The sequence below is a fragment of the Gigantopelta aegis genome, chromosome 13, assembly GCF_016097555.1.
Source record: "Gigantopelta aegis isolate Gae_Host chromosome 13, Gae_host_genome, whole genome shotgun sequence".
Taxonomy (NCBI): Eukaryota; Metazoa; Mollusca; class Gastropoda; order Neomphalida; family Peltospiridae; genus Gigantopelta; species Gigantopelta aegis.
In genome coordinates, this window is record NC_054711.1 from 36,237,320 (window position 1) to 36,252,549 (window position 15,230).

At 39.6% G+C, this 15,230-nt stretch overlaps 1 protein-coding gene across 1 annotated transcript in view; it reads right to left on the minus strand.

The window, feature by feature from the left end:
- Positions 1–4,460: 4,460 nt before the first annotated feature.
- The window catches only part of LOC121387895 (innexin unc-9-like), a 17,679-nt gene continuing 6,909 nt past the window's right edge, over positions 4,461–15,230 (minus strand). Inside the window, exon 2 of the mRNA XM_041519127.1 lies at positions 4,461–5,731. Within this exon, the coding sequence (XP_041375061.1) occupies positions 4,573–5,731 (1,159 nt within the window). The 3' untranslated portion in view covers positions 4,461–4,572. The remainder of the gene's footprint in view (positions 5,732–15,230) is intronic.

Genomic DNA, 15,230 nt, shown 5'->3' on the forward strand with positions numbered 1-15,230 from the left:
GTTTTTTTTTTCTTCTTCTTCTTTTTTTTCAACCAGAATATAACTCCAGCTTATAAAGATTATATCTTAATCATTATGCTCCTAAAAATATTCAACAAATAACTGTATTTATTGGTAGAAAAGTGAACAAGCCTACGCTTATGGCTATGATCCGGTTAAAAGTTAGTCATGAAAACAGCGCACAGCACGTACACATCCTATTTACAAGTATAAGGCCCATGGTACAAGAAATTTATATTAAAAAAAAAATTCGATTAGCATAAGTTTGTGTTTATTTTCAGTCCGTTATGCAAGTCCATGCATTTTGAACACTCTGCATTTCGACATATATTATTATTATTATTGATTTAATCGTATACGAACACCATTTTGTAGAGACGGTGAACTTGTTGTATGAATACTGAAAAATGATGTACGAATGTTTTCTTACATGCTTGGCTAACCGACATTCATATTTGTCACGTTGTTATGACGTTATCGCAGTTTCCTTCGTTTGTTCTTCTCTCAGATCGGGAAGAGTTGGAGTGCAGTAACAAGGAAAGCATGAGCGCCAAACGGGGGTCAATGGTAAAATTTAATACGTTATTTTCTTTCTTATTTACAGTTCTTTCTCTTTTTTAAAAAAGAAGAAGAAGAAATATTATCCATGAAAAGTACACGAAGTTCATAATAAGAACAAATCCTTTCATGAATTCCTAGTGGCGTTTGTGGAAAGCAAATGGATATTTAATTCACACGACAAGGTCGCGGTTTGTGCTATCATGTCTGTGGCATGGTTCATTTAAAAGATCTTTTGATACTAATGCAAAAAATGTTGCTGGTTTCCTCTCTAAGACGATATGTCAGAATTGAAACCCTATCGCCGATGTTAAATAAATAAGTGTGCTCTAGTTTGCTTGTACTTAAATGAAACAAAACTTTAATTAACCTGACAGTACAAGCATTCTGAGAGTACTGCTAAAGCAATACATGTCCTCTGCCGAGCCCAGCAAATTGTCATATCTCCTAATGGCCCGATCACACTGGCCCGAATGCCATTCCGTTTGTTTTCCGAATAGGAATTTGGGTGTTCGGGGAGCGAACGGATCATATTCGGGAAGCATTCGGTGTGTTCTAGGAGCATACTGGCTGTTCGGCTCCGTACGGATGCATACGGAACGGCATTCGGTAGCTCCAAAAATTTGTTGTGCATGTTCAAAATAATTTTCATCGACCATCCGAATGTGGCGTCCATGTCTATTCGGGAAGTATTCGGGAAGCATTCTAGGAGCATACGGCATGTACGGAAAACGTTCGGGAAGCATGCGTCTAGTTCTTGGTGCATTCTGAATGAAAATTTGGAGGTGCTGGGTTCCGTATGCTTTTCGAACACCCCGAATGGACCTAGAACATGACGAATGCTTTCCGAACGTTTTCAGTATCCTTTCCGGATTTCTTTTTCATTTATGCCGCCGAATGTATAACGAATAGCCAGAACCCTTCCAGTATTCTTTCAGAACATTTTCCGAACATTTTCCGAACTGCTCGTACACTTCCAGAATGCACAGTATGTTCCGTATGCTTTCCGAACACCCCGAATGGACATATAACATGACGAACCCTTTCCGAACGCTTTCCGAACCCTTGCGGAAAGCATGCGGAAAGAGTTCGGTCCATTCTAGGTCGATTCGCCGTGTTCTGAAAGCATACGGAAAGCGTTTGGAAAGGAAACCTTTCGAAGTCAACATGCGGGAAGTATTCGGTCTATTCTGAAACCATTCTGAAAGCATACTGAAAACATTCGGAAAACAAACGGAAAGCATTCGGTGATACATTGGGGAAAACACATTCGGAGGGACATTCGGCCAGTTTAAAAAATCACATCACTTTCGTATACGGAAAACAAACGGAAGCTCATTTGGGCCAGTGTGATCGCCCCATAAGTTCAAGGGCCATAACTGTCAACATTGGGTAAATCGCCACAAAAGTCTAATTTGATTGGTAAATGTACATGGTAAAACTTTATAAAAAAGCTTAGCTCAGCGTCTTGAGACATTGCGAAAAAAAGTCCGGAATTCTGTATGTGTGACAGGCGGACAGACGGACGGATGGTGACAAAACTAATATAACTACCTCGGAGTGAGAAATAATGGTTCAAGGAGAATACTTTTTAGCTTCCCTTTAACATGTGTGAATTTATGTATCATCATTATGGTAATGTCTTAAATGGCTCCCCATAAACTTAAGTTAGGGGAGCAATCAATCACTCTCCTCAATTTTTCTCATGTCGAGTTTGCCGCTAATTGCTTTAAAGTCGCTTATTTATCACGTCTGTTTGTATATTTCGTAGATACATTGAGCTGGTAGTCTGGCTGTTCGCCTGAGATACAGGCGCAGATCCAGGATATCCTTGGGTGGGGGTGGGGTGGGGTGGGTGGGGGTGGGGGTGGGTGGGACGGTGGGGGTGGAAACTAAGACAAAAGGGGAGCAAAGATCAAATCGTGAAAAGAAGGAAGGAAATACTGTATTTAACGACGCACTCAACACATTTTATTTACGGTTATATGACGTCGGACATATGGTTAAGGACCACCAGTCGTAGGGCATATATATGGATAGATGGATGGATACATGGATGGATGGATGGATAGATAGACAGACAGACAGATAGTTAGATAGTTAATTAGACAGACAGACACATATATAGATTGATAGATAGATAGATAGATAGATAGATAGATAGATAGATAGAAAGACAGACAGATAGATAACACGTGTGCACACGTATGTAACACAAACACAAGTATTACAACAAATTATATAATTTCAGCGATTGTTAAAGCAGTAAAATTGTATAAACGTATCAAAACAAAAACTATTGTGTTATATAAATAATTATGGAATATATACATATCAAAACCATAAAAAAAAGTAATTTTAAAAAAATAGTCATATTAATGTTGTAATACACTAAAATATAAAAAATATGATATTCAACTTTCCTAATATTTTCACTTCCGGTTTATAGTCACTTGTTAGTTTGAGATATCGTAAACGCAGAATATTACAGCTGGAACTCTTTATACAATGCAATGTTGGAAAGCAATGTTATATCAATGTTGCTAAGAGACTGGTCTATAAATGTTTACTTTATCGCCAAGTACTACATTATAAAATAACTACACGCACAGCGAATCTAGCATTTTGATTGGTAGTCGTCTGCCTGTCAGTGGTTAATTTTTGTCCATGTAGTCACACACATCAGGCTTTTTTGCCAAATTAATACAAAACAAAAATACTGTAAATATGTAAATAAACATGGATCTCTCTCTCTCTCTCTCTCTCTCTCTCTCTCTCTCTCTCTCTCTCTCTCTCTCTCTCTCTCTCTCTCAGATACACATACATGTGTATGCATTTCATTTTAAGCACTTAAATACAGTTTGTATATTTCAAAGCACCATTGGTTGTTAGCTAAGTAAAGCGTATCTAATGTTATGTCATCAATGTAAAAAACAATTTGCCAAACCGATTTACCAGACTTTGAACAAAAATATAATGCAAATCTAGAAAGCTGATATTAAAAGCACCACACGTTCGGAAATCCGCGTCAAGAATCTTATCCAGTCAGTGCTGTTATCCAGTCATTAATGTCGCCAGCGCCACGTGTGGCTAATCCACATACATGTTTGTAAATTATTTCGTCACACCATAGTTGTTGGTTTTTTTGGTTTGGTATTGCAAAACCATGACAGTTTTATTGCAAATGTGTTTACCAAATCCACGATAACCATTCAGATGACGTTATATTCTAACATAGGCGTACGAGACGGAATGGGGGGGGGGGGGGGGGGGGGGGGGGGGGGTGGGGGGTGAGAGTGGGAGCGAAGGGGGGGGGGGTAGTGCAGGAAGGCAAAAATGATAAGAGATAAACGGACAAAATAAACAGCCCTGTAACCTTTTTACCATGTTTTTCAGTCATTCTACTCACAATATTAGTTATAATCCATGTAAAATTGCATAGTGATTTGTTAGCTACATGGGGCGAGACGTAGCTCAGTGGTAAAGCGCTCGCTTAATGCGCGGTCGCTTTGGGATCGATTCCCGTCATTAGGCTATTGTTCGCTCCAGCCAGTGCACCACGACTGGTACATCAAAGGCCGTGGTATGTGCTATCCTGTCTATGGGATGGTGCATATAAAAGATCCCTTGCTGCTAATCGAAAAGAGTAGCTCATGAAGTGACGACAGCGGGTTTCCTCCCTCAATATCTGTGTGGTCCATAACCATATGTCCGACGCCATATAACCGTAAATAAAATGTGTTGAGTGCCTTGTTAAATAAAACATTTCCTTCCTTCCTGTTAGCTAAATAGCTATTTGGTAGTAATGCTAATATGAATAAATGTTGTAATCCAGATTCGGGTTGTTGTTTTTTTAATTCAGGCAAGCATCAGCCTGCCCCTCCCCCCCCCCCCCCCCCCCCCCCCCCGAAATGGAAGTCCGTACGCCTATGTATTCTAACACACAAAACACGATCGATTTCAAGGTTACACGTCACATTTTGCCTGTCAAACCACCAGACGTAAAATTCTTCGTCAGACCACGACCGTTTCGTTATATTTTGACCACAGATGTCTAACCAGATCCATGACGAGCATTTCATTGACGTTATACTCCAACATCATTAACAGGAAGACGCCGTCGGTGGTCAGGTAGTCACGCGTGAACTTCCCTTCAGCGTGGGCCTTTCTCAGGCCTTTGTGAACCAACATGAGATACTTGTACACGTATTTGATGCGATTCGAGGGGAAGGTAAGCTTTATCAACCAGCTCAGGTAGCTGTAGATATTAACGATAGCTACGAAGCAAATCCAGAACCAGAGAAAGGCGAAGACCTTCTCGTTGAACAAATTCACAGACAAGACGCACTGGACCGTGAAACGTTGGATGTTCTGCATCTGGCGGATCTCAAAGTCGCACAGGGTGACTCTGGGAAATCTCGGTGATTCTCGCAGCTCGTTGTTATTGACGAGATGGTCTATGACCTCCACGCCATACAGGATGTAATCCATAGCCAGGAATTTGTTGAGAAGAAACAGCAGTGCGAAGGTCATGAAGATGTAGAACAATTTGATGCCCAGGTACAAGCCCGTCAGGTAGGTTCCGGTCCGGCGACCCAGGCAGAAACAACACAGCGAGGAAACCTTCTCTATACACGAGTGCAGGAAGCCGTACTCAGAGCGCTTGGAAGTCTTCAAGGTGAGGTCGAAAACTGTGGCGAGCGCTTCCACGCTGGTCTCGCACTTTGCCCCAATCTGAGCGCCCTCCGCCATGAAGATGATCTTCTTGAGGTTGAAGCCGGTCTTCGTGTTGAGTGCCTCCCAGAAGAGATTGGGCAGCTTGAAACACAGAGCCAGGAACAGCAGGATGATCGGCACCCACTGGTAGTACTTCACCTCCGTCTCGTTCCTCTCGTTCGGGTCCCACGGGACCATGTCGTCTGCTGGGATGTAGTAAGTGTCTTTGATCCAGCAGATGGCCTCCGTGTAGTTGCAGTGGCTGTCGGTGAACTCGGCGGGACACCAGCAGTGGATGGGGTCGCCCACATACTCGGTGAGGGAGATGAGGATGGCGAACACGCACAGGATGCAGACGCTCCACACGTGGTTAAGGCGGTCGCTCACGTCGTCGTCGTACCCGGATGTATGGATGTTCAGAATGGGCAGGTTACTCGCGGTGGCCGCCAGAGTCAACCTGTGAGAGAAAAAAACAGATAATTAGATTCAAATAAAACAAACTTTCTTTCTGACAGCCGGATTACAGATTATCTTCCATTGATTTACTCACAAGAGTTAGAAATCAATCTGATTAAAATGAGCTCTATTGGTCTGCCACAGGTAATAGTAATTAACCAGTGGAGCTAATTTTAATTAGAATGGATAGAAATAAAAGAAAGTATTAAATCACTTTCATTCCTCGATCTATGCACAGAGACTTAAAGCGACATTTGTCTCCAAACTAATCTGTATCACAAAAGGAATGACTTCAACTTTCCAATAGACAATTTTTCCTTTTCCTTTTTGTTGAGCAATATACTTTCTGCTCCAGCTTTTTGTGTCTACATATCACAACTTACAAAATACATTATGGTATGCTCAATGTATATAGATTCCAAACAACGCCATATCATTCTGGCAGAGAAGTTGAGCCATCAGGATTATGATATCCAGTGACTCCTGAGGGCATTCCAAAAGTTCTATGGTAGACACTTGGAGGCTATATCTAGTAACTACGATGCATCACGGACCAAAATGGTGGCTGATGATATTCCATATTTTGAACTTGTGCATACTTTTTCATGTTTTTGGTGAAACTCTTGCACATTTTGTGTCCTCGTTTTACACATAATAACGGGATTGACAGCTGTGGTGGCAGTACTAATGGTGGGTGTCACCGGTGGGGCAGGATATGCTCAACTTTCATGAACACCTGGGCCCGTGCTTATAAAACTTAAAGTCTAGACTTTAATAAAGTCCAGACTTTAACGTAATGCTATTTGAATGGCGTTGCCATGACGTTAAAGTCTGGACTTTATTAAAGTCTAGATTTTAAGGTTTATAAGCACGGGGCCTGATACAATCACTGTTTTGACAGTGATTCACGAATGCATGTCATATTTATTCCAATGAGCTCTGTCCTGTGCTAGTTTTGATTGAGTAAACTGGTCTGTGTGTGGCAGTCCTCTTTGTGGTGGTTCAGGAAGGATGCATTGTTCAGTAAAGGATCTCCTCGGGAGTGGCTGTCCTCCTATAGATGAGGCACTAGATAGAGATTCGTACAATCATCCACTATTTTGCCAGACGCCCATTCGTCTATGCATTGTACAGAGATACGGTCTTGATGACGGATGACTGTTTTGTTGTTCAGAGGTACTCGTTGTAGGGGCGAGACGTAGCCCAGTGGTAAAGTGCTCGCTTGATTCGCGGTCAGTTTGGGATCGATCCCCGTCGGTGGGCCCATTGGGCTATTTCTCGCTCCAGCCAGTGCACCACGACTGGTTCATCAAAGGCCGTGGTATGTGCTATCCTGTCTATGGGATGGTGCATATAAAAGATCCCTTGCTGCTAATCGAAAAGAGTAGCCCATGAAGTGGCGACAGCGGGTTTCCTCCCTCAATATCTGTGTGGTCCTTAACCATATGTCCGACGCCATATAACCGTAAATAAAATGTGTTGAGTGCGTCGTTGAATAAAACATTTCTTTCTTCCTTCACTTGGTTAACACGCGTACGATAAATATATCATTTTTTATTCATTTTATTTTTCAATAATAATGTAAAAAAAAAAATGTTTTAAATCATTTTTATTTAATTCAGCTTATATATTCTCCCCACGTTATTGCAAAAATATTTTAAAGTACGCACAATTATTATAATATATTTAATTTATAGATAATTGGTTTAATTTTAAGGCAGTTAAAGTGACGAAACATATCATTAAAACAATGATACAGTAACTTCTCCCCTGTGTGTGCTGTAACCTCACCGTGGTGCAGGGGTGTAACATTCTCTTTGAGAACCCCTGCGCGTGCTGTAACCTCACCGTGGTGCAGGGGTGTAACATTCTCTTTGAGACCCCTGCGCGTGCTGTAGCCTCACCGTGGTGCAGGGGTGTAACATTCTCTTTGAGAACCCCTGCGCGTGCTGTAACCTCACCGTGGTGCAGGGGTGTAACATTCTCTTTGAGACCCCTGCGTGTGCTGTAACCTCACCGTGGTGCAGGGGTGTAACATTCTCTTTGAGAATGGCCAATACAGCACAAATTGAAATTTTGAATAAAAGTCGGTATCTATCTGTGATATTTGTGTTTTTGCACGGTTCTTTACACTGTGTTTTTTTTAAATCTTGAATTTTTATATTGATGTTGATCATCACTTTATTTGTTTGCAGCACCATAGTTTGACACCCAGCCGATGTATTTTTCGTGCTGGGGTGTCGTTAAACATTCATTCATTCATTCATTCATACAGTAACTTCTGGACAGGTTATCCGATTTGCCTGCAATTTGGAACATTCATCACTTTGAGTATTTATAATTAAAGTTATGAACGTATTCAGACGCCTCGAATTCTTGGCCTCACATAAAGTCATTCTTATTTGGTCTAGGTCATAATCATTTTATGTTTGACTAAATATGCAAAGTTGGATTGTTGATAACACATGTACACTCTATTCATTTCTTTTCTTTCTAAGGGCCAAATGTACATACACTGTTAGATTTGTCCCACATAATAAGAACACCAACGCGTCGCGTCACACAAGCTACCCATTCCACCGGATAGAATAGGTTAAGCGCATACTTCAAAATGCTCGTTTTGGTGTCGGATTGAATTTGAAACTTTGCTCGTGTATTTGTTTTAAGTCATTCACATTAGGAGGTAAAGTAATATACAGGAGGCAGGAGGAGCTGCATTAATCATAACAAATTCCTGAATTAACCCATTTTGATTTGGTGATGTTTAGATAGTTTTGGTGTCGGACATTGATAGAAATCAAAGATATATATATATATATATATATATATATATATATATATATATATATATATATATATATATATATATATTAAGTGTTTTTTCTTCATTATTATACTTTATTAAGAAATGACAGTCATAACTTTTAAAGGGGCATTCCTGACTTTACATACTTTTCAACATGGCTTTTAATATGAATAAACTGGGTATTAATTACGTTGTCTTGCTTAGAATATTAATGAGTTTCTGGTATTTCTAATGTTTATAGTAGCTTAAACAAGATTTGTATCTAACCTGTACGAAATTATAGAAGGCAAAATCTAGTTTGAGCTGGTAATTTGAAATTTTGGGTCTGGTGTTGACCACTTTTGAAATATGCCTTTTTATACAAATACACTGGACATATTACAGTAAAATCTAATTCATCTTCAATGTCATCTCGATTACAATTACGACATTTTCTCTGTTATCGTTCAATTTCATGCTCAAGGAGTAGTTGGTGGGGTGAAACATTTAACTACAAGAAGAAACCCAACAACACCCCTTTCAACAATGGTCGTAGGTGCTGACAGGTTTTTGGTACATATTAATTATCATTAGCAGCAAGGATTCTTTTATATGCTCTTTCCCACAGACAGGACATTACATACCATGACCTACGATATACTAAGCCTGTAAGAAACGAACGGGGGAGGCGGGTGTGTGTATCTTTGGCCGCTAACTTAAGCACTAACACAAACGATTATCTATTCTTTTCTACATCTAAATAAACATAAAAGTAGGGCTTGTGACCTCACTAGGAACTGTGCCCCCTTGACTAGAGATTGTGCCCCCCCCCCCCCCACACACACACACACTCTCTCTCTCTCTCTCTCTCTCTCTGATTCTCTCTGTCTTTCTCTCTCTCTATCTGATTTTCTCTCTCACTCTCTCTCTCTGGTTCTCTCTCTGTCTTTCTTTCTCTCTCTCTATCTGATTTTCTCTCTCTCTCTCTCTCTCTCTCTCTCTCTCTCTCTGATTATCTCTTTCTCTCTCTTTCTCTCTCTGTCTGTATGTGTATGTCTCTCTCTCTCTCTCTCTCTCTCTGATTCTCTCTTTCTCTCTCTCTGATTCTCTCTCTGATTCTCTCTCTCTCTCTCTCTCTCTCTCTCTCTCTCTCTCTCTCTCTCTCTCTCTCTCTCTTCTCTCTCTCTCTCTCTCTCTCTCTCTCTCTCTCTCTCTCTCTCTCTCTCTCTCTCCAGAATTCGTTCCTACGGGCCTGATGGGTGGTGTACAAAAGCAGCGATTTAGCTGATTTATTGTTTATTGTGATAAAACATCATTGATGGTTACAGTTGTGGTTTTATTACCTTTGTTCAGTACAGTTACCATCACTAATACGTGTTCATAAAGAAAATATCTTCTTGGGATTTTTTTGTGTATGTTAGGTGGGGGCCTTTATTGTCCACTAAAGACTGGCGCTCGTTCGAGAAACTTCGCTTTATATAGAAATCCGTGACCTTTAGACAGTAAACAAGAGCCAAGGTCTTTTGTGGTTTGTTTGGGTTTACAAACTGGTTTCGTGTAAATCATTCCAAACAATCGGCGGCGTTTAGATCTCACTTTTTACAACAACAAACTAATTTCCACTGAAAGTAATGCTAGGAATTAAAACCGGATCTTTACCAATATAATGTATCACAGTTTAAAGCCTAAAGTAGATTAGTATTAAACTATGACTATAGATGGGCAATCAAAATAATACGACGCCATAATAGCGTTCGTTTAAAGGCAAGGCCAGTCCAGTAATACAACGGTTGAGGTTCAACAAAATTGTTAGAAAAGGTTTCTTGATTGATTTCAGATCTTTTGTTTAACCTCTACATGAATAATAGAAAAGTGTACCCAGATCTGACACTAGAAATACTAGAGCTGGGAGGTATTGAAATTTGAGGTTATTTATCGATATCGGTATTTTAGGGGTGATTTACCTCGGTATCGGTACGGTATTCAGTATTGACACAATACCGATATCAAGCGCTATTTTCGGTAGGCCTATACTCGGCTTTAAATGCATGCCTGTCTTATGGCTCACCCGCTAATTTCATCTAAATACAATTAAATTCCATACACAAGGCTCTCGTCTGATTTATACCAACCCACTTTGCGTTCGCCAGATATATTATTAGTGTTTTCAGAGAAATATTTTTCAATACCGAAATTTCGGTATTTTGAAATTTGCCAAGCACGGTAAATCGGTATTGATATAATACCGATACCGAACGGTATATACGGTATACCGCCCAGCTCTAGAAAATACCTCAAATTAGGTCAAATCCAAAATGGCCGTCATTAAAATTAACTAAAAATTAAAAAAAGAAGACCCCCCCCCCCCCCCACACACACACACATTATAAATATGGGACCAATTAAGATAAATACATGTATGACGAGTCTTTTCACAGTAGCTTGAAAAGATACATGCAATGGAAATTATATTTTATATGCATGGTCATCTGACAATTCAAGATGGCCACAAATATTTGACAAAACGTACAATATTATTAAATGTATACAAATAAAACCACTATTAAGTAGTTAAGATGGCTGTAACAACTACATCTGCAAACCCCTGGCTAAATTAAATGTTTATGCCAATATTCAAGATGGCTACCATACAATTTATTACGTATATGCTCTCTTATCAATGGATATTATGTAACAAAATATCGCAAAGTTAACACTACACTATTCAGAAGGTGATTTTCTGACATTTGCACACACATTAGTCTGTTGTGTCAGTGAAATCATGTGCTTTTCCATTCGTGAAGGTTATTTCTTTACTCTGACCACATGACAAATTACATTGGAGCCCATTTTTTGCAACATGAACGTGTGTTTTTGTCACACTTTCCAGTGCTGTTGCATCTAATGATTTGCATACCTCGACTGGGATCCGAACCCAGTACCTACTAGCCTGTAGACCGATGGCCTAACCACGACGCCACCGAGGCCGGTAAAATAAGTATAAATGAATGAATGAAAATGGTTGGTGACCCACTAAATAGCCTGACAAAACATTGTGTGGAAATATGTTCACTAACCACTAACAACTAACCTACTGTCCTGGACAGACATCTCAGATAGCTGAGGTATGTGTCCAGGACAGCGTGCTTAAAACTTAATTGGATATAAGCACGAAAATAAGTTGAAACGAATTGGAATGAAAATATATACATTACATTTATCTCGGAAGTACTGTAGTCAACCAGGTAAACAGTGGTCATACCCCACCTATTATCGATAGTTTGCTGCACAATATATACATTACATTTATCTCGGAAGTACTGTAGTCAACCAGGTAAACAGTGGTCATACCCCACCTATTATCGATAGTTTGCTGCACAATATATACATTACATTTATCTCGGAAGTACTGTAGTCAATCAGGTAAACAGTGGTCATACCCCACCTATTATCGATAGTTTGCTACACAATATATACATTACATTTATCTCGGAAGTACTGTAGTCAACCAGGTAAACAGTGGTCATACCCCACCTATTATCGATAGTTTGCTGCACAATATATACATTACATTTATCTCGGAAGTACTGTAGTCAACCAGGTAAACAGTGGTCATACCCCACCTATTATCGATAGTTTGCTGCACAATATATACATTACATTTATCTCGGAAGTACTGTAGTCAACCAGGTAAACAGTGGTCATACCCCACCTATTATCGATAGTTTGCTGCACAATATATACATTACATTTATCTCGGAAGTACTGTAGTCAATCAGGTAAACAGTGGTCATACCCCACCTATTATCGATAGTTTGCTACACAATATATACATTACATTTATCTCGGAAGTACTGTAGTCAACCAGGTAAACAGTGGTCATACCCCACCTATTATCGATAGTTTGCTGCACAATATATACATTACATTTATCTCGGAAGTACTGTAGTCAACCAGGTAAACAGTGGTCATACCCCACCTATTATCGATAGTTTGCTGCACAATATATACATTACATTTATCTCGGAAGTACTGTAGTCAACCAGGTAAACAGTGGTCATACCCCACCTATTATCGATAGTTTGCTGCACAATATATACATTACATTTATCTCGGAAGTACTGTAGTCAACCAGGTAAACAGTGGTCATACCCCACCTATTATCGATAGTTTGCTGCACAATATATACATTACATTTATCTCGGAAGTACTGTAGTCAACCAGGTAAACAGTGGTCATACCCCACCTATTATCGATAGTTTGCTGCACAATATATACATTACATTTATCTCGGAAGTACTGTAGTCAACCAGGTAAACAGTGGTCATACCCCACCTATTATCGATAGTTTGCTGCACAATATATACATTACATTTATCTCGGAAGTACTGTAGTCAACCAGGTAAACAGTGGTCATACCCCACCTATTATCGATAGTTTGCTACACAATATATACATTACATTTATCTCGGAAGTACTGTAGTCAACCAGGTAAACAGTGGTCATACCCCACCTATTATCGATAGTTTGCTACACAATATATACATTACATTTATCTCGGAAGTACTGTAGTCAGCCAGGTAAACAGTGGTCATACCCCACCTATTATCGATAGTTTGCTGCACAATATATACATTACATTTATCTCGGAAGTACTGTAGTCAACCAGGTAAACAGTGGTCATACCCCACCTATTATCGATAGTTTGCTGCACAATATATACATTACATTTATCTCGGAAGTACTGTAGTCAACCAGGTAAACAGTGGTCATACCCCACCTATTATCGATAGTTTGCTGCACAATATATACATTACATTTATCTCGGAAGTACTGTAGTCAACCAGGTAAACAGTGGTCATACCCCACCTATTATCGATAGTTTGCTGCACAATATATACATTACATTTATCTCGGAAGTACTGTAGTCAACCAGGTAAACAGTGGTCATACCCCACCTATTATCGATAGTTTGCTGCACAATATATACATTACATTTATCTCGGAAGTACTGTAGTCAACAAAGGTAAACAGTGGTCATACCCCACCTATTATCGATAGTTTGCTGCACAATATATACATTACATTTATCTCGGAAGTACTGTAGTCAACCAGGTAAACAGTGGTCATACCCCACCTATTATCGATAGTTTGCTACACAATATATACATTACATTTATCTCGGAAGTACTGTAGTCAACCAGGTAAACAGTGGTCATACCCCACCTATTATCGATAGTTTGCTACACAATATATACATTACATTTATCTCGGAAGTACTGTAGTCAACCAGGTAAACAGTGGTCATACCCCACCTATTATCGATAGTTTGCTACACAATATATACATTACATTTATCTCGGAAGTACTGTAGTCAGCCAGGTAAACAGTGGTCATACCCCACCTATTATCGATAGTTTGCTGCACAATATATACATTACATTTATCTCGGAAGTACTGTAGTCAACCAGGTAAACAGTGGTCATACCCCACCTATTATCGATAGTTTGCTGCACAATATATACATTACATTTATCTCGGAAGTACTGTAGTCAACCAGGTAAACAGTGGTCATACCCCACCTATTATCGATAGTTTGCTGCACAATATATACATTACATTTATCTCGGAAGTACTGTAGTCAACCAGGTAAACAGTGGTCATACCCCACCTATTATCGATAGTTTGCTGCACAATATATACATTACATTTATCTCGGAAGTACTGTAGTCAACCAGGTAAACAGTGGTCATACCCCACCTATTATCGATAGTTTGCTGCACAATATATACATTACATTTATCTCGGAAGTACTGTAGTCAACCAGGTAAACAGTGGTCATACCCCACCTATTATCGATAGTTTGCTGCACAATATATACATTACATTTATCTCGGAAGTACTGTAGTCAACAAAGGTAAACAGTGGTCATACCCCACCTATTATCGATAGTTTGCTGCACAATATATACATTACATTTATCTCGGAAGTACTGTAGTCAACCAGGTAAACAGTGGTCATACCCCACCTATTATCGATAGTTTGCTACACAATATATACATTACATTTATCTCGGAAGTACTGTAGTCAACCAGGTAAACAGTGGTCATACCCCACCTATTATCGATAGTTTGCTACACAATATATACATTACATTTATCTCGGAAGTACTGTAGTCAACCAGGTAAACAGTGGTCATACCCCACCTATTATCGATAGTTTGCTACACAATATATACATTACATTTATCTCGGAAGTACTGTAGTCAACCAGGTAAACAGTGGTCATACCCCACCTATTATCGATAGTTTGCTGCACAATATATACATTACATTTATATCGGAAGTACTGTAGTCAACCAGGTAAACAGTGGTCATACCCCACCTATTATCGATAGTTTGCTATTATCGATAGTTTGCTACACAATATATACATTACATTTATCTCGGAAGTACTGTAGTCAACAAAGGTAAACAGTGGTCATACCCCACCTATTGTCGATAGTTTGCTATTATCGATAGTTTGCTACACAATATAATTATGGCTTCGAAGCAATGAAGGGGCGGGACGTTGTCCAGTGGTAAAGCTTTCGCTCGATGTGCGATCGGTCTGGGATCGATCCACGTCGTTGGGCCCATTGGGCTATTTCTCGCTCCAGCCAGTACACCACGACTGGTATATCAAAGGCATGTGGTATGTGCTAACCTGTCTGTGG